Below are 20,522 nucleotides of genomic sequence, written 5' to 3'. Positions count from 1 at the left end.
TTTTTCTAATAATATGGATCTTTATGAGTCTGAGCCAAAAGTAATATTTTGTCTTAATTCGTTGCGAGTGAACAATTAAAAAAACACAGTGTTAGAGATTATTTTACATAGATTGTATTCAATAAATATGATTTATTACCTAAATTATAATGATGAACTATTAAGGTATTTTAATTATTTACTTAATAAAAAACGCCTTTCTATCTGATTCATTTCATTTCATTTCTGACAACTGTAGTATTGACAAAACATGATATTAATTAGTCTAAACTGTGATAACTTTTAATAATTAGCTGTGCAATATCTATTTTAATGTAAATTATTACACGTGACACTGTATCAGCTGTTAGTTATCCTAATAAAATAAATAATGCTGTAGATCAATTTGAAGTGAACATCAAACAGAATATTGTATTAATCACTACGTTATTGGAACAGAAAAGTATGTCACAGTTTCAAGTTCTCCAGGTCTTTCATATCACAATTGGCATCGATCGTAGATCGTTAGATGGGCCTCAACGCGTCGCGGAATTGTGTACGTCATCACTCGTAACACATTTCTCATCTATATCTATATCTATATCTATATCTATATCTATATAATATTATAAAGAGGTAAAGTTTGTAAGTTTGTAAGTTTGTAACAATTCTTTGAAATGGGGTAATCTTCGGAACTACTGGTCCGATTTTAAAAATTCTTTCACCAGTAGAATGCTACGTTATCGGGGAGTGCTATAGGCTATATTTTATATTTCTGTCATATATAACTACTGAGTTATCGCGGGTTTTCTCTTACAGGTCGGACCGAAAAACTTACTTATTCGCATGCGCTGCCTCAACCATTGCGTATAACTGAAATTGATGTATGGAGGCTTTTTGAACCTTTAAAAGTTCTACAAAAAAGTCCGCGACACCATATATCTATCTTTTATATTTTAGCAGATATAGTACCTTTAGTACTTTAATAAATTATTTATAATTTTAACTAAGGTTTACGTCATTATTTACACAACTAAACTTAAATCCTTATCAAAATAAATTATTTAATAATCACAAGGATATTATAGAGATAAGATTTGCCCTTTACAGTATGTTAATTAGTTTTATAGTTTCGGAGATAATACAAAATTTCTGAAAGTCGTAGAAATGCCGCTATATGACGCCCCGCGGTTTCAGTTACGTGGTTCCCGTTCCCGTGTGAATATGAGGACCAAACATAGCCTATGACACTCGCAAATAATGTAGCTTTCTATTGGTAAAAGAATTTTCCAAATCGGTCCAGTAGATCCAGAGATTACCCCCGACAACCACACAAACTTTAGCTCTTTATAGTATTAGCATAGAAGTCGCTTGGGAAATTATAGTCTTTTGGTCATTGCACCACGCTCAAAAGGCTGGATCAATTTTGCTGAGGGTAGAGATAGGATAGGGGTAGGGAAGGGGTAGGATAGAGGTAGGGTAGGGGTAATTTAGGGAAAGTGTAGGATAGGGTAGGGGCAAGGTAGAGGTAGTGGAAGGATATGGAAGGTATAGGGTAGGGGAGGAGTAGGAAAGGGGTAGGGTAGGGTAAGGTAGGGTAAGGTTAGGGTAGGGGTAAGGTAGGGGTAGGGAAGGGTTAGGGTTAGCGGTAGGGTAGGAGTAAGGTAGGGGTAGGGTAGGATAGGGTATGGATAGGGTACGGGTAGGGTTAGCGTTAGCGGTAGGGTAGGAGTAAGGTAGGGGTAGGGTAGGATAGGGTACGGGTAGGGTTAGGGTAGGGGGAGAGAAGTTTACATCAATTTTTACGCGGACGAAGTCGCGGGCGTCCGCTAGTTATTCATATTGTGGCTTTTATTTTTATACTTCCAAAATTAACACGAAGGCATAATTAAGGGATTAAAATAAGAAAAAAACAGTAAATATTTTATTAAGTCCACGTCCACCCACAGCATGCGCTTGTTACGTACTAAGATAAGATGTGCGTGTACGTCTTTGGGTAATGACATAAAATTGAGCGTTCTTTAATATGGCCCTCCATATTAAAGAACGCCCATCTAACGATTTATATCGATGACAATTTGTAATAAATCTAATTCTTATGCCTAAGCTTAGCGCTGGACACTTCCATAGCTTGTATCCAATGTTTGATTTCCTCTGGGCACTCTGGCTTCGATTCAGCTCCAGGAATACTCTTCATAAGCGTCTCAGCATCCACGTTGATGAGATTCTGCCGAGACAATACTACGGTGCGAACGAATCCATCGAATGTAATGAATTTATGCTCAAAGAAAAGTGATTTATCTTCCCAATAAGTCAACTGAAAATAAAATTAAGGTATACTCGTACTATAATACTGTATACTATAATACTGTATGAATAAAGAGAAATGTGTTACTAAGGACAAGTGTTTGTGTGTCTGTTTTTAAACGTGCTAATCTGTGGGACGTGAAAGAATGGGAAAATCGTTTTTTGTTATGATTGCTAATGAGACTCATCATCATTAACAACCCATATTCGGCTCACTATTGAGCACGCGTCTCATCTCAGAATGAGAAGGGTTAGGCCTTAGTCCACCACGCTGGCCCATTGCATATTGGCAGACTTTACACACAATTGAGACAATTGAGAAAATTCTCACGTATGCAGGTTTCCTCACGATGTTTTTCCTTTATCGTTTGAGACAAGTGATAATTAATTTCTTAACTAAAAAGTTGGTGGTCCATGCCTCGGACCGAATTCGAACCTACGCCCTCAGAAATGAAGCCGGAAGTTATATCCACTGGGTTATCACGCTTAATTGATATTATGCTAATGAGACTTAATAATTATTATCTATTGGTATATCTACTCGTACAATATTATTAAGAGGTAAAGTTTGTGGTATTGTAAGGGGTAATCTCTGGATCTACCTGGATATACTGGAACCTATTTTGAAAATTCTTTTAAACCTAGAAAGCCACGTTATTTGTAAGTGTCATGGGATATATTTTCTCACGCGAACGGGAACTATGCAGGTGAAACCGCAGGGCGTCGGCTTGTAATAATTAAGAAAGAAACTCAATAATTCATAACCTCTTACCTACATCTATTTTTTTACTTTCAGTCATACCTTTATACATACATACCATTTGAAATGATTTTGTTTTGAGTTCTTTTCATTCAGTCACCTATGATCCTTATTCTACTTAACATTCGTTTCTTACAATAGCTCCTACAAAGTATAAAAAGTGCATAGAATTATACTGGCTTCTCACCTTTGTTTCAATTTTGTATGCTTTGAATATAGATATAGTCCGTCTATACCGTATGTTCGTTGCGCCCTGGAGTACATCACCACCGATAGCTTTAATGTGAGCATAAATTCCTGTTCTGATGTAGAAATTGACCCTTGCAAAGTCTAGTTCACGAATGTACCGGGCGTTGTTCATATGATTTAACAAGAAGTCTACATCTTGAGTTGTGCAGAAACCTGTTATATACAAAAGGAATTAAAACGTACAAAAAGGATGTTAAAATTAGTCTGTGTTATATCATTTTCAATTCGATTTGTGCAAATCATTTAATTCTTGACAAAAGCAACAAAAATTGTTAACAATATTTATGATCGAATTCAGAAGTTTTAAATTTATGTTACCCATGATGTTTCTGCTCAGACCAATTATAGAAGGACCTGTATCGCACTCATAGTCACGAACAAAATTGTCTGTCATTTTCTGAGGAAAACGAGCCTAGATTTGGTATATATCTTATACTAAACTAGAAGTTTTTGCCTGTTTTTTACACAATTCAATTGCACAAAAGGGTATTTTTACGGAGCTCTTTAACCGACGAACACGATTACAACTATTTAACATCGATTCTATAGAGACAGTTTTTATAATCGCATTAGATCGTTGATCATATACTTTGACAGAAAAGTAACGTCTAGCGAGGCAGGTCCTATACAATAATTGGTCTGAGTGTTTTTGTGATAAATTAAAGGCGACCGATACTATATACAGACGGCCGACTGGTCGCATGGTCACGTGGTCCGCACGGTCAACTTTGAAGTTAAGGGTTCGTAAAAAAAATGTTATCTTTCCTTCACTCATTCAATACCGATCACATTCTACAATTAAAAGTGCGAGGACAGTGAAGCATACTGTGCGCTCGCTCTCACTTACGGGTCTTATGTCAACAAAAAATGGCGAAACGAGACGAGAGCTGTTAACACGATGTGAGAACGACTGAACTGAAATAATTTTAGCTACGTAATTTAAGTCTTTTCGTCTATTGTCCTTATCGCATTGTGCTTTATTACGCGTTGCCATAAGACCTAAAAGTGAGAACGAGCGTATCGTATATACGTATATAGCGTATATACGTATCCTTCGCGGTGCTCGCACTTTTTATTGATCCATGCGGGGCAATAAAAAGTGATAATGTGACCGATATTGAATGAGTGAAAGAAAGATAAGATTTTTTTTACGAACCCTTAACTTCAAAGTTGACCGTGCGGACCACGTGACCATGCGACCAGTGGGCCGTCTGTATTATATAATAACTCAAGGACAGTTAAATAATTGCACGCACTTAAATCTCATCATTCAGGATTTACATTGTCTAAATCTACCGCGTAATTGCAATAAAATAATTTATGTTCACTTGAGCGCCACCGCCGCGAAAAACTGCCTTAAGTTAACTTCAAAGGTCAATTACAGAAATAAATGCTAGTTAACACCAGCATTATTTGGGCTTGATTTGTTAGTTAGTAACCTAGAAAGTTTTTAACAATACTATGAACTCATAGGTTCCCCGTTTTTTTTTATAATACTTCGAACTTGCTTTTTTTTTTTTTTTTCTGTCTGAGTAGGTGCCGATAGCTCCCTGCGGAACCACTACGGCGTCACCGGGGGGGTTGGGCGAGCGCAGAAGCATCACCTGATGTGACCCGAAGGCTTAAAGAAAGATAGAGGACGGAACGGCTCTCTAAGGGCGTCTCCTATGAGACTCGGACCTCGGCTTAGAAGGCCATTCTGGAGGAGGTAACCGTGACCTGAGTGAATCAGTCCGGACGCCCCCAAGATCATGAGTTAGAAAACCCACGTCCGGGTGACGTTAGATATCGGGGACCTCGTCTTCGCCGGCGAAGACGCTGTGTAGCTTGTGATTGTGTTACCTGGGAAGCATTGTCGGTTGTTATGTCATCGTCTGGATCGTAAAGGACGTTCTTGGGACGCCTCTGCTTGCAGTTAGCGTTTAGGTTGGGAGTGTAATTGCAGGCCTCAACCACTAGTTGGTTGGGATGGATGGCAGCTCTGTCAAAATAGTTTTGAGAGAGCTGTTTCATGTACTTAGCTATTGTCGGTAATTCTAGATCTCTATGGAGGTCATTATTGCGTAAAAACCACGGCGCGCCCGTGATTTGACGCAGAAAACGATTCTGTAGGGTTTGAAGCGGCCTAAGGGTCGCTTTGGGACGGTGGGCAAACACTACACTAGCGTAGGTTAAGATCGGACGGATCGTAGTTTTATAAAGCGTTAGCTTTGAGCGGAGGGACAATTTACTTTTCTTATTTATCATAGCGTAAAGGCGGTGCATTACGTATGCGGCCTTTTTTCTCGCTTTGTTAACGTGCATGGAGAAGCTCATGCGGTTATCGAAGGTAACGCCTAGGTACTTGGCAGTACGTTGCCAGGGGATGGGTGCTCCGTAAAGGGAGACTTCTTTGAGTCCGGACTTGAGACGGGGGACCGCTTTTCCGGTGAAAAGCACGGCTGCGCTTTTCTCTGGGTTGACTTCTATACGCCAAAGGCGAAACCATTTACCTATAATGTTTACCGCCTTCTGGAGGCGGGCTCTAATGTGGACCCGGTTTACTGCCGTCGCGTACAGTGCGGTGTCGTCCGCAAACTGGGCGACGTGTACGCCCGGGTGGTCGGTGGGAATGTCGCTTGTGAAGAGCGAGTATAAAAGCGGGGAGAGCACGGAGCCCTGAGGGACTCCTGCGCGAATCTGTCTGGGTGAAGAGAGAGTGCCGTCTATACGGTACCTGAAGGTGCGGTTGGACAGAAAGCTGTGTAGCAAGCGTACCATTTTGTTTGGTACGCCGAAACGGTTTAGTTTGAATATCAAGCCTTCGTGCCAGACGCGGTCAAACGCTTTAGCTACGTCAAAGAAGAGCGCCCCGGTGGCGATGGGGTTATGAAATGTATTAAAACCGGTTAGAATGTGCTCCGTGAGGCGGTGCACTTGATGAACACATGAGTGTTTACATCGAAATCCAAACTGTTGTTTGATGAGAAGTTGCTTTTCATCGCAAATGGCTTTGAGACGATTCAAAATGATTATCTCATACACCTTGCCAATGGTGTTGAGAAGACTAATTGGGCGGTAGCTAGTCGGGAGGTCGCGGGGTTTACCCGGCTTGTGGATGCCAATGACCGTGGCTTCTTTCCATGCGTCTGGGAAGGCGCAGTGAGCTAGGAGAACATTGAAGATGTTCACCAGGAGGTTGATTATCTGGACCGGGAGAAGCTTTAAAGCTTTGTTGCTAATCGTATCAGGCCCCGGAGCCTTCTTTTTGCGCAAGCCCTTGATAACCGCAGAGACTTCCTCGCATGACGTAGGGGTAATTTCGACTCCGTCCGGGGGGCGAGATAAGATAGAAGTGAGTTCGGACTTCACTTTTTTCGCGTGTGATTTTACAAATGCCGTAGTGCTTGGAGTGCACTGGGCTTCCAGACTGTCGGCTAGGCATTCGGCCTTATCGATGTCCTCGATCGCGTTTGGGAGGCCAGGGCGTTTGAGAGGTGGGGTGGCTGCGAGGCGGTCGGCTTTGAGATATCTTGCCACGTCGTAGAAGGCTACGTGCGATGGCTCGAGCTCTCTCAGTCTGTCGTCCCATTGTCTGTCATAACGCCAGCGCAAGCGACGCTTGCACCGTCTTCCGAGAGTCCAAAGAAGACTCGCGTTTTGTCGGGTCGGTTCAGATTCGTAGCGTCTTTGCTGTGCGTTTCTATCCGTTAGTAGGGCCCGTAGGTCCGACGACAAGGGGGCCTTGCTGAAGGCAGGGACCTCCTTGGTGCAATCTTTTATTGCTTCGCGAATATGGCCATTTAGGTTCGAAGAAGCTGCGAGCGCTTCGCCTAACGTTTCTATCTCGTCAGGAATTTGATCTAGGTGCTGTGAAGCCAAGGACTTGAGACGCTCAGACAGTCTCCCGTAATTAATTATAGTTTTGGTCGGGGGGGTCGTGGAGGGCGGGGGGCCAAGCTGGAGTATAACTGGTCTGTGGTCCGAGTCCGAGGCCAGATCCGAGAACACCTCCAAAGGACTCACTTCAAGAGTGATGTTCTTTAGGAGTGCCAGATCCAGTACGCTCGGAGTTTGGTTTCGTGTGTCCGTCAGTCTCGGGTAACGTGTTGGTTTGTCGGGGGTGAGCAAAATGAAATTAGCATCGTCGCGGTCAGTCAGTCTTCTTAGAGTGTTGCCGCTAGTGTTATTATAAGCGTTGAGCCAACTTGTATGTTTAGCGTTTAAGTCACCGGCCAAAATGACGGAGTCACTTAAGGAGAGGAGTGTCTGAATGTCACTCTCTAAGAGACGTTTACCGCAGGGTTGGTAAACTGAAACCAGTGTGATCGGCGGATGGCCGGTCGTACTGACCTGACATACTGAGACTTCCATGTTAGTAAGCTCGGGAGGATCAAGAGGAGTGCAGTGAAGAGCCCTTCTGTGATATATAGCTGTACCTCCCTTCCTTTGGGTGGTCCGGTCGTTTCTAATCATTAGGTAATTCCCTATTTTGGGATCGCGAAGGCTAGGTTTCAAGAAGGTCTCTTGCACCAGAAAGATGTCCGGTTTGTGGTCGCTTATCCATTCGCGGACCTCGAGTAATTTATCGGTGAGCCCGTCTGCATTGAAGAAGCCGACAGTCAGGGAATGTGGTTTTAATCTACCGTTGTGAGCCATTTAGAAAATTTTTATAGTTTTCGATCGCGCGGAGCATGATACTGTGCTCGCCTATTGCCCTTAGGGGGTCTACTTTATATTTTTACTTTAGAACCGTAATTTTGACTTTGCGACTAAATTTTAAGTAAGTTCCACAATGCCTAGTCAAATCGTAATTTTAAGGTGGTACTCCTGAGTATGTTTCTTAATTATTATCTACAAACCCAACGAAAAGTGCTCTGTACAATGAGAAAAAAATTATAAACCGGCGTTAAGCCAAAATTGCAGAAAAAATCATAAAAAAAATCTATCTCCTAAACGGAGCAAAATCGTTGAATATACATGGGGGTGATTCGGATTCTCCTCGTTACAAGGCATCCAAATTTTAGCTTTGAACGTCAACTCCCCGGCCACCCTGTATAAAGCACTCATAAGATTTGTGATTTGACATTTATTTCGCAAACATGATCATTATTACACATAAAATATATATATGAGAACTCACCGTAAATAGTAATGGGGTCCTTAATTCCACTTTTCTTTTGAAATATTTTCGAAATAAGAACAGTTAGACCCATGCGAATAAAGTAGTTAACATCACAGAAAACATAAAACAATGTCACAATAACAATTGCTGTTACAAATATAATACATAACACTAACATTTTTAATATAAATAAGTACTTAGCTATTATATATATTACATTATTTATATATTGTATGTTTTATAATTTTAAATTAAGTATTAATTTATAGTAGTATGTAGTATAATAAATACATATTAATTTTTTACAATGTTATTTTAGACCGCACATGTTTCGCGAATGTGTAGTTGGACGAACTGCTAGTAATGAGTATATTTAGATTAGATAACAGTTACCCACTTAACTATCTATACATTTGGGTATGACCTCACTACGGATGACGATTTAATCGGCTTATTGTAGTACGTTCATTCATGCTGTGATCTGTTTAAACTTTTAAGTAACTAATATATTATTTCTAATAAGAAACAGTCAATTAAAAGTAGGTTTTTCGTCATACCTATAAACAGCAAATGTCGACTTTAAAATTAAATAATATTCGAAAGTTCCCCTTGATTTCTCCAGGATCCCATCATCAGAACCTGACATGATTACTATGGGACCAATTGGAAAGCAAACCCTTTCAAACGAAAAAAATATTTTTCAAATCGGTTAAGACGTCTTTGAGAAATCAGTGAACATACCTACATAAAAAAAAGATTCCGACGAATTGGTAACCTTATCCTTCTTTAAAGTCGGTTAAAAATTTAGAAAACCAAAGTCAAAAATATAAAAGATATATATGTTACCCAGGGATATAAAAAAGTACTATAAAATCAAAATCAAATCAAAAAAATCAAAAATCATTTATTTCAAGTAGGCTCAGTTTACAAGCACTTTTGACACGTCAGTTGACTATTTGTAAAGATTCTACCACCGGTTCGGAAGGCAGGTTCTGCTGAGAAGATACCGGCAAGAAACTCAACAGTTGCTCTTTTGAAAAAGTCATACAGTATTATAATTTACAATTGATAACAATTACTGTTTATATTTCTTATAATTTTACTTCCTGTGTGAAGGTGGAAGCTGATCCAACGGGCTCCAAGCATCTTTATCATTAAGAAACTCATCAATGTCGTTAATCTCATCTATAAGTTCTGTGCTATCGTTTTTTTAACTTGTAAAGACTCGGCGCACGCAACGAAAGCTGAAAGCTTTCAAAGGAATATTTTCATCGTTTTTGCCACATTTTCGTTGCCTAATGCAGGAGGTAAAGCTAATGATGTCGCGACGATCGCTCATATTATATCTACTATTTTTAAACATTCAAAAAAAAGGAACAAAATTGTTATAGACGTACTTATCTATTATGACAAAAATTATAAAGATAATAATTAATCGTTAGGAAAGATAGGTATTAGGTAATAATATCAGACAGAACATTGATTGATATAATTGTTTTACATAAAAGGTAAAACGTGCTAAAATTTACGGACTACAAACATAAATCTTATTATATAAATGTGAAAGGTCATTTATCGCGAAATCTCGATAACCACATGACGTACAAAGTTGAAATTCGGCAGGGAGGAAGTTTATAGATAGTAGACGTCCACTAAGAACGGATTTTGCGATAGGGTCGGATTGAGGAGGTCTGAGGGCGAACGAAGTCACGGGCGTCCGCTAGTATAAAATATAATTATTTAGGATTTAATAGTTAGGTACGTATACTCGTATATATCAAAACCCAATAATATGCACATTTAAATGTGTGTTTTAGTTTTCATTAAACTAATCAAATTAGTTTTAGATAATTATAGGGCGTAACTTCCGTATAAATAAGTTTAGTCTGTTATTAGTTAGAAAACATTATTTTTCAGTTTTATTCCTCAACTTTAAGCTCGATATTTGCATAGTGTTCAACCAACTTTGAATATAATCCGGACATGTTAAACTTGATTCCGATCCAGGTAAATCTTTTAGCAGGTTAGATATGGTACTTTTGCAAGTACCAATGCCGTATTGTCGAGATACCAGCAAACATCGCAATCTGTTATCATGCAATGTCACCACTTCATGCTCAAAGAATAAACTCCTCTCGTCCCAGTACACCAACTGGAAAAAAAATGTATTAGTTGATATAACTGGTATTTATGAGATATACTTGTCTTAAGTTGTAAGTATAATTTACCTTCGTTTTTATTTTATATGGTACAAACAAAGACACAGGTTCTGCTGATATTGTCAATGTGGAGCCCTGCAAAGACCTGATTCCTAACTGCTTGCTGCGATGGTATATTCCAGTACGATCGTAGAAATGATATCTGGCAAAGTCGATTTCACGGAGAAGCCTCGCCATGCGAATACATTTGAAACCAATGTCGCAGTCTTGAAACGTACATACACCTGAGAAATAAACAATGTGACTTCAGAGATGATTTAAACAAAATAATAAATATTAGGTTAGGTTAGGTTCAAAATTCTAAAAGGAGCTGATAATACAGATAACATGAGACTGAATTTGGATTACTCATTTATTAGGTTAGTGTCTGAAAACATTGGGGTGAATCTAACAATCCTGCAAAGCCGTTATGTCTTTTTAAGCTGTAGAGAAGAGTAGAGATATAAAAAGCTCAAGTAACTCACCATAAATAGTAGTAATGTCACACAAAGAACATCTTTCTTGATATATACGACCACTGATCACAGTAAAACATGTACGAAGTAAGTAATTCACGTCACAGATAATATGAATAATACATAAAAATATAACTAGTTCTGGAAACCACAAATAAACCATTTTCTGATGATGGGCCTTTTATTTTTAAATAATCTACTGTACTAATAATCGACATTCACTCACATAACAAACATTAATAATGCAACAAAGTCACGTGTAGGTACAGTAGGTACTTTTAATATATACGAGTTAATATGAAATTTAAATGAACTATTCAATCGTTGACTTTAGCTAGGTTTGCCAGAATTATTTCTTGCACTTACGAATAGGTAACTTGGTACCAACTAATTTGTCATTGGATTTTATAGAATGAAAATGCTAGATACGAAACATCTTAGCATTCCATGGATCCACCGTGCGGGTGCATCACACCGTGTGGCAGAGAGAAAAACTCGAGCAGATCCCTGAACTTGTGTGATGGGTGTAGGGCTAAGGACGTCCTTGACAGTTAACTAACACTCCCCTACTCCGCTCGAGTTGTTATCCCTGCCTAGCCTAGGTAAGATTCTACTAGAGTAGCTTTGGATACCCATTATAATATAGAATTTGCTGCAGTTCTAGTGAGGCCAATGTGTTTAAGCAAGACAATGAGAGATTTTGCTGGTAATCCTCTGTTGGTAGCAACTACTTCTAGGACGTACAAACTGACCATACATAGACATAGCCATTTTTAGATATGCAGTTCATTTGATAGGTCATAATATTTATTCACTTTTATACTGTGGTCATTCGGAATGTTAGTCTCCTATTATCAGTGTTATATACCTTTCAAAACCGAAAAAAACTAGTAGGTAACTACCTATAAATAATAGCATAAGCTTATACGGCTTTTGACGGGCTCCGTGACGCAGTGGTATGCGCGGTGGATTTACAAGACAGTGGTCTTGGGTTCGATCCCCGGCTGGGCCGATTGTAGTTTCTTTCTTCGACTAAACGTTTCTCCATATTAGTTGGGAGTTGGGACTCTAATCCATAAACTATACAGCTATCAACACGGCCACGGATGTCTGATTTCTTATCATGTAATAACTCGTAAGTGACCACCTTCGAGTAGCATTTTTTAATTACTTACTTCAATATAACAATTAGTAAATGCCTTACAGACCTTTAAAGTTCAATTACCTACCCACCCAGTCACCAACTTGTTCTTCGCAATGTGGAACAATGGGATCGAGTGACGTCTGATGACAGATAGTTAATATATTTAGAGTGAATGGCTCGATGTTACTGTGTCTTTTTGTTATGTACGGATTGAGAGCCTGTGATAGCTAGACCTTCGTAATTTAAAAAAACTGAAAAAAATTTCAGCTTATGCTTACCATACTGTACGGACGCCTACTATACAATAAGCAACTATTGAATTTGGACTGGGGTAGCTTTAGGAGACAATTTCAACGGTCCTAACCCTCACCCGTCCGTAAGTTACAGCACTTATCTTTCTTACAGGAGCATGAGCTGACGAACAACTTTTATATAATGACGAAGGCCTTGAACACTCAACAATGTGTTGAGTTCGCGTTCAAGGCCTTCGTCAAAAAACAGTTTATATGCAAACAAAAATGTAAACGGGCTTACTTGGAAGACGTACAAGTTTATTGTACCCATAACTCTACATACGCGGCATCGTACCGGAACGCTAAATCCCTTGGCGTTGGCGGTACGTCCTTGCCTACCGGCCTACCTCTACCTAACTGACAATTGCCGGTGGTTACATGGGTATACCACCAGACTAAACCGGATGTGATCGATACTGATCCAAAAATGCAATCGGTGAAATTTTTGTCTGTCTGTCTTATGTTCGTTATAGAAACAAACACTACTCGACAGATTCTAACGAAACTTGGTAGAATTATTCTTCATATCTACTCCTGGGCAGGTTATAGTATATTTTACATCACGCTACGATTAACAGGAGCAGAGCAGTGAAGGGAAATATTGGGAAAACGGAAGAAGTTACTCCATTTTTACAGCGATACTACTGTAAGGGCGGGATTAAAGAGGTCTAAGGGCGGACGAAGTCGCGGGCGTCCGCTAGTCGATTATAAAATCCTAAACTGACTTGATCTGGTAGAACGCAGGACCTCTATCGAGAACCACAACTCTACACACTGGAGGGGTCGTTTAAACGTTGATGTTCTTGGCAAATGCCCCATGTTTACTTAATACGTTATATCAGTCGCGACGATCTCTATCTTCATTTCGAGTAGTGTCACGAATTTGTTATTGTCCGTGATAATACCCTCCGGCTCTGAGGGATCGTGTGTTGAACTTAGATTTATTTTAATTTTATTTCATTAGACGTCAAAATGAGAGACTGGACTCTGGAGCCTGCAGGAAATGAATTCATTAGTAAAGTTCTACCCACTCAACCACTCATATAATTACTCGTATATCGACGGCCGAGTGGCGCAGTGGTTAGTGGCGCTGCTTTCTTCTTCCACGGTCGTGGGTTCGATTCCCACAAATATTTGTGCTTACTTTGGGGCTATATTATATTGGTGTGTGTTTTGTCCAAATATATTTATTTATTTGTCGAGGACATAAAGGATAATAATAATAATTAAATTAAAATACTAGTATCAAAGTATCAAAATACTTAAACCTTGCTCACGCCAAGTGGAATGTTGAGCCAACTATTATTGGTTCCGATAGTTGTTTCAGTCAATGGTCTTATTGCTAAAAGCTTCGACCAACATCTTTCACTTAACTGTTGGATCAAGAGTCGGATACAGAAGGTAGTGATTCTTGAAACGGTGCGTGAGTAGGATGAAATCCACACCCCTTTCGGTTTCTACACGACATCGTACCGGAACGCTAAATCGCTTGGCGGTACGTTTTTGCCGGTAGGGTGGTAACTAGCCACGGCCGAAGCCTCCCACCAGCCAGACCTGAACCAATTCAGAAAACCTCATATGGCCCAGCCGGGAATCGAACCCAGGACCATCGTCTTGTAAATAAGTCTTTCGGTCGTTAGTATATTAAAATAGACTAACAACAGAAAGACTAATTAGTATACGTACCTATAAACAAAAGCGTTGATTTAAGGTATGTTATCTAAGTATATATTTAAGTTTAAATTAATTAAAACTCGTTATTTAAATTTATATGATGTTTTTATTATTATTATTTTACACATATTACATAACTTTTTACCTAAACTTAATACTTTAAACTAAACAACCTTGTAATAAGATATTACATACATCATTCTTTGGCATCAAAAGATCACAATAATGTCTTAAAACTATTTTACTTCCTATAACACGTATTTTTAACCGACTTCCAAAAAGGAGGAGGTTCTACGTTCGGCTGTATGTATGTTTTTTTTTTTTTTTTTATGTATGTCCAGCGATAATTCCGTCATTTATTGACCGATTTTGAAAATTCTTTTTTTGTTTTGAAGGGTTTACTTCCAGGGTGGTCCCATATTTTTCATGTCAGGATCTGATGATGGCATCCTGGAGAAGTTGAGGGGAACTTTCGAAAGTTGTAGAGACGACTAGTGCGTTTGTTAGTGTTTCCATAAGGTATTTTAAACCACTACAACTTTATGAAGGTTTAGAGTTGGTCTGAAGATGGAGCCGAAACACAGACGATTTAACTCGTCAACGATTTACAGCAGTCACCTTTTGTTTGGGCTTGATTAATTTGTATTGATGAGTACTTTCCACCTATATGGGTTGTGACTGTATTAAGGGTCTGGTGATGAAGACGAGGGACAGTGAAGAGAACTCCTCGACGGTTCACAGTAGCTACCTCGTGTTCGGACTTGATAAATTTGTATTGATGAGAGCTTTCCACCTAGATGGACTGTGAATGTATTAAGGGTCTGGTGATGAAGACGAGGGACAGTGAAGAGAACTCCTCGACGGTTCACAGTAGCTACCTTGTGTTTGGACTTGATAAATTTGTGTTGATGAGAACTTTCCACCTAGATGGATTGTGACTGTACACACGCAGTAGGTATGCTAACACTAAAAATAAAAAAATAAAAATTTTAATAAAAAAATTCAACCGACTTCCAAGTCAAAAAATAACTTTAACTAAAAAGCAAAAAATAACATCCTACCTATGTGCTACCTTCTGATCAGTTTGAAGGCGGTGCCAAGCCAGTGTCGTGTTTTAATTAAAGCTGTTTCTGAAAGAACCACAGAAATTTTGTAGTTAAAACGTGTTTAATTAAAACATCACTGGCTTGGTACCGCCTTCAAACTGATCAGAAGGTAGCACATAGGTAGGATGTTATTTTTTGCTTTTTAGTTAAAGTTATTTTTTGACTTGGAAGTCGGTTGAATTTTTTTATTAAAATTTTTTAAGAATAAGTTCTGTAAATAATTTACTTTATGTTAATAAAAACTTTTAATGGAAGAGAAATATTACGTAATTTAAAAGTTTTTATAACCTAGGTGCTGATTATTATTATTATTAAATGTAATGATTAAAAAGGTCGAGCGACGGTTCATATAAGGATGTCCCTATAATTTTGTAGCCAAACCATTTTTCGCACATACACCCTTCAAACCCAGCTAGAGATCATACATCCGATTTAAATCATCGTACAACCTATACCTACAGTAAAGACCTATTTAAAAATTTAATACATTTACACCAAGTATCTTTATGCTATAAGTTTAAGCTGCTGGCTCATGGCTGCGATCACATCTGATGGAACGCGCACGTACCAATTCACTCTTGGCTTGGAGATATAGGTTGGAAAACTACAGCAGGAAGGGCTATCCATAATTCGCAGTGCAAATCAGGAACGAGAAACCAAAATCCGTCATCCAAGGACAATCCAAGGGACATCGCGTCAAGGTAAAAACGTTAAAGGGGAGGAGGAACTAAATTGATATCCCAATTTCACTGAATACATTCAGAAGTACATACAGACATACTAATGTACAATAACAGACCAGTGTGATGCCTGGCGGTCCTCTTATAGGGAAATAGATCGTACAATCGTTAAAGGATAACAGAGGAACTAGATTGATATCCAAATTCCACTGAATACTCAGAAGTATAAGTAAGTTTGAGAGACATTCTGGAATGGCTAAACATAGATATAGCAATTGTTCCGTAAAAGACTTTGCTGCGGACACTAACCTGAATCGAGTGGAGTGTCCCGTGGAGCCAGGCCTGGTCCGTCGTCTTCTCGGCAGAAGTAGGTCGCTGATATGTTGGTTTTCTTCACAATATGTCACCTCACAATAGATAAGTTGATAGCACAACGAAGATTAGGAATAGTATGTCCTTTTATCGCGATATGGTTATTTTAACGGGGATGCGTTGTTAGCCGCTCGACTGGTTGCGGGTAACTGAATATATTGTTCAAATGGAACGATTCCTTTACTATAGGTCGTGCCCACAGCAATTAGTCATATAAAAATTAAAAGAAATAATGACATTTGAAACTTCCTCAAGGTTGGTTATAGATGACACTTTATTTTTATTGTGTTCCAGTACGGAACATGCCGCTCGCCTTAAAAGAGCGTAGATCTTTTAACAAAATTAAAATATGTATTTGAAAGGAAAGAAAATAAATATATTATAAAATAAATATATAATATAAAAACTAAAAAATATATGTAACCTAAATCTTATAATTACAATTTTTACTGAATAGGTAAAGGTGAAATTTTGACTACTGGACGTTTAAAGAGTTTATTGTCGCGTTTTAATGTTACAACTCGTGTGATGCCATCAGACCCGGGATGAAGAGCATGTATGCGAGCTAAACGCCATTGTAAGGGGGGTAAATTATCCTCACATAACACTACAATATCACCTTTACTGATGGGAGGGCCACGATTACAAAACCATTTATGACGTTGTTGAATTTCGTGTAAGTATTCACGGGACCAACGTTTCCAAAAATGTTGAACGGTTTGTTGGACCCACCGCCATCGAGTCAGTTTATCAGGTTGAGTATTCGTAAGGTCGACATCAGGTATCGCCGTGAGAGGTTCACCGATGAGGAAATGTCCAGGTGTTAATGGTAACGGATCCGCTGCGTCAGCACTTAACAAACACAGGGGACGTGAATTGAGAACCGCTTCAATTTGACATAAAAGTGTGTGCATTTCATCATATGTTTGAGTTCGCGTACCTACTACACGATGTAAGTGATGTTTAAAACTTTTAACTCCTGCTTCGAAAAGACCTCCAAAGTGGGACGCATAGGGAGGTTGGAAGTGCCATGTTATGCCCTGTTCAAGGGTTTTTGAGTTTAATTCCCTTTGAACGGGGTCCGAGCGTAAAAAAGTATATAAATCCTTTAGTAAATTACTACATCCAGAAAAGTTTTTGGCGCAATCTGTATACACGTCCGTACAAATTCCACGGCGTGACGTCATTCGAAATAGCGCCGCCAGTACGGCGGCTGTGGTTAGCTCTGAAACGAGTTCGAGGTGTATGGCTTTGACAGACATACATACAAATACCGCGACGTAACACTTGACGATTTTTGCATTACGAACCTTATTGGCACGAACATAGAACGGTCCGGCATGGTCTAAAGAGGTTTTAAGAAATGGTCTTTCTGGTTTTACGCGTACATCGGGTAATATACCCATACCTGGCTGAATTCTAGGGGGTCGTACATGAAAACATTTAACACAATGATGTATTCGTTTTCGAATGGCGTCTCGGCTGGATAATATCCAATAATTCTGATATAAAAAATATTGGACGGACTGTGAACCTGCATGTAAAAGAAGATTGTGAGCATTGTCGATTAATAAATTAACTAGTGCATGTTTTTTAGGCAAAATTAGTTGATGCTTGGAGTTAGGAGACAATAGAGATTTATGTAATCTTCCACCTACACGTAAGCAATTATTTTCATCTAAGAATGGATTTAGCCGTTTTAATGCATTAGAAGGACACTGACCTTGAGTGACCTGCACAATATCATCACTAAAGGCAGAGATTTGTACCATTTTAATCAAACGATTCAATGCAAAATTGTATTCTGGAACGGTGATATTAAGATTTGGATACGAAATTTTAGTTTTTTTACATTTTTGGTAGAATCTAAATATAAAGGCAACTACACGTACCAATTTTCCTAATGAAGAAAATCGAGTAAATAGATCAAAATCGTTTTTTGTATTATCCATAGAAATTTTATTTAACATTACGCAAGCGATGCGCTTTTCTTCTTGTGTATGTTTTATGTTTGGAGTTACGGGCCAAACGGATTCTTCCGCTGATAGCCATGAGGGTCCCTGAAACCATAGCTCATGTCGTATAAATACATCGGGGAGCATACCTCGGGACGCGCAATCGGCTGGGTTGTCCGCCGATGGAACATGACGCCAACAACTCGCCGGTACGCGAGTTAATATTTCACTAGTTCGGTTTGAAACAAAAGTTTTCCATTCGTGGGGCGAAGAACGTAGCCATGCCAACACGATGGATGAATCTGACCATGCATAAATATTTTCGAAGTTGAGACGGTCGCTAAACAAATTAAATATTTTGTCGATAAGTTTTGATAAAAGCAGGGCTGCCATTAATTCGAGACGGGGGATAGTGAGCTTTGGTTTGAGGGAAGCTACCCGAGTTTTGCCAAGTAATAGGTAAATATGGACCTTACCTATATTATCGGTGGAACGTAAATAAACACACGCTGAATACGCCTTCTCCGAGGCATCAGAAAATCCATGTAATTGGATAACGTTTTTGACAGTAAGAACAAGTCGTGGAACCGACACTTTGGATAAGGAAGACAACTGAGTAAGAAAATTTTGCCATGAATTAGCAATATCGACGGGTACAGCATCGTCCCATCCTACACCTGATAACCATAGTAATTGCATTAAATGTTTTGCGTATAAAGTTACAGGAGATAGCCAACCCATGGGATCATAAATTTTCGCTATTTGGGAAAGGATGATTCTTTTAGTACAAAGCTGAGATGAAACTTTAGTACTAAACGTAAAAATATCCGCGTTAGGATCCCACTCGAGTCCTAACACCTTGGTAGTAGTGTCGTTCTCCATTCCGGCAATAGAAACGTTTACACGCCGCTCGCCGTGAGAAGCGGAGGGCGCAACGGCGGCAAGTATAGCAGGTGTGTTACTGTGCCATTTGCGTAATTCAAAACCAGCCGATTTACAGAGCTGGATAAGCTCAGTCTGTAATGTAAGAGCGCTCTCGATGGTGTTTTCTCCCGAGATTATGTCGTCGACGAAGACGTCTTTATCTAATACTTTTGATCCAATAGGAAAATTAATTGCTTCATCGTTTGCAAGCTGTTTAATAGTACGTAATGCGAGATAGGGCGACGAGCTAACTCCAAATGTAACTGTACGTAAGCGATAATCTTGAATAGGTTGTTCGAGGTTAAATCTCCACAAGATTCTCTGAAAATTACGATCTGATTCCCGGACTAGTATATATCGATACATTTGTTTGATGTCAGCCGTAAAGGCTACCTTATGTAGTCGAAATTTTAAGAGAACGTTAATTATATCAGGATGGAGCTTGGGTCCTGTTAATAGGACATCGTTTAATGAAAGGTTATTACTAGATTTCTGTCCTGCATTAAATACAATTCGTGTTCGAGTGGTGGTCGAATCTTTCACTACAGCATGATGCGGAAGGTAATAGCTACTTCCGGGAGCAGTAGAACTGGTATCTGTCACGAGTTCCATATGATTGGAATCTAAATATTCCTGTAAACATTCGTGATAAGCAAGTTTTAATTGAGGATTGCGTTCTAAACGATGTTCCAATCTACGAAACTGGGTTAGAGCAGTGCTGCGAGATTCGCCGAGACGCTGTGCATCAGGTTTGAACGGTAGGGCGACGACGTACTGACCCGTCGGTTCACGCACGAATGTATTCTTAAAGAAATTTTCACATATCATCTCATCTCGAGTCATGGATTGTTGTTCGGGAAAAGATTCCAGTTCCCAAAAACGCTGTAAAAAACTATCATTAGCAAATGAATTAAAGCATGCATGAATATCCTTATTATTGGCCGTTGCAGTAATACACTCGCGTGCGGAAATCGTATCAAATGAAATTTTTCCTAACAATAAATAGCCGAATATGCTATTTAAAGCCATCGGAGTGCCGGGAGGACCCGTAATAGTATTATTTAATAGAATTTCCGAAAGTACATCAGCCCCGAATATTATTTCTATTTGACCAGGTGTATGAAAATTAGGATCTGCTAAAGTTAAATTTTGAATGTGAGTCCATTCTGTATAAGGTAAAGATATACTAGGCATATGTGCTATGAGTTTTGGTAATATCATCGCTTCGATTTTTACTACCGGATTATTTTGGTTACAGGGGGTGATGTTAAATGAAACCATGCCTCTAGGATAGACAGGTT

At 39.1% G+C, this 20,522-nt stretch overlaps 2 protein-coding genes across 2 annotated transcripts; both read right to left on the bottom strand.

Moving 5' to 3' along the window:
* Positions 1 to 24: 24 nt before the first annotated feature.
* LOC112045733 (protein THEM6) lies at positions 25 to 9,009 on the bottom strand. The gene is made up of 3 exons (XM_024082072.2): positions 8,418 to 9,009; positions 3,234 to 3,448; positions 25 to 2,296 (listed from the first exon to the last, which is right to left on the bottom strand). Exons 1-3 carry the CDS (start codon positions 8,575 to 8,577, stop codon positions 2,069 to 2,071), a joined length of 603 nt encoding a protein of 200 aa, XP_023937840.2. The 5' UTR covers positions 8,578 to 9,009; the 3' UTR covers positions 25 to 2,068.
* Positions 9,010 to 9,285: 276 nt separating this feature from the next.
* On the bottom strand, positions 9,286 to 11,614 carry LOC112057671 (protein THEM6). The gene is made up of 3 exons (XM_024098175.2): positions 11,083 to 11,614; positions 10,628 to 10,842; positions 9,286 to 10,551 (listed from the first exon to the last, which is right to left on the bottom strand). Exons 1-3 carry the CDS (start codon positions 11,234 to 11,236, stop codon positions 10,306 to 10,308), a joined length of 615 nt encoding a protein of 204 aa, XP_023953943.2. The 5' UTR covers positions 11,237 to 11,614; the 3' UTR covers positions 9,286 to 10,305.
* Positions 11,615 to 20,522: the final 8,908 nt, after the last annotated feature.

Source organism: Bicyclus anynana, chromosome 7 (assembly GCF_947172395.1).
Source record: "Bicyclus anynana chromosome 7, ilBicAnyn1.1, whole genome shotgun sequence".
In the NCBI taxonomy this organism is placed as follows: domain Eukaryota; kingdom Metazoa; phylum Arthropoda; class Insecta; order Lepidoptera; family Nymphalidae; genus Bicyclus; species Bicyclus anynana.
The sequence above is the reverse complement of the archived record's forward strand: the minus strand, read 5'-3'. Positions and strand labels throughout refer to the sequence as shown.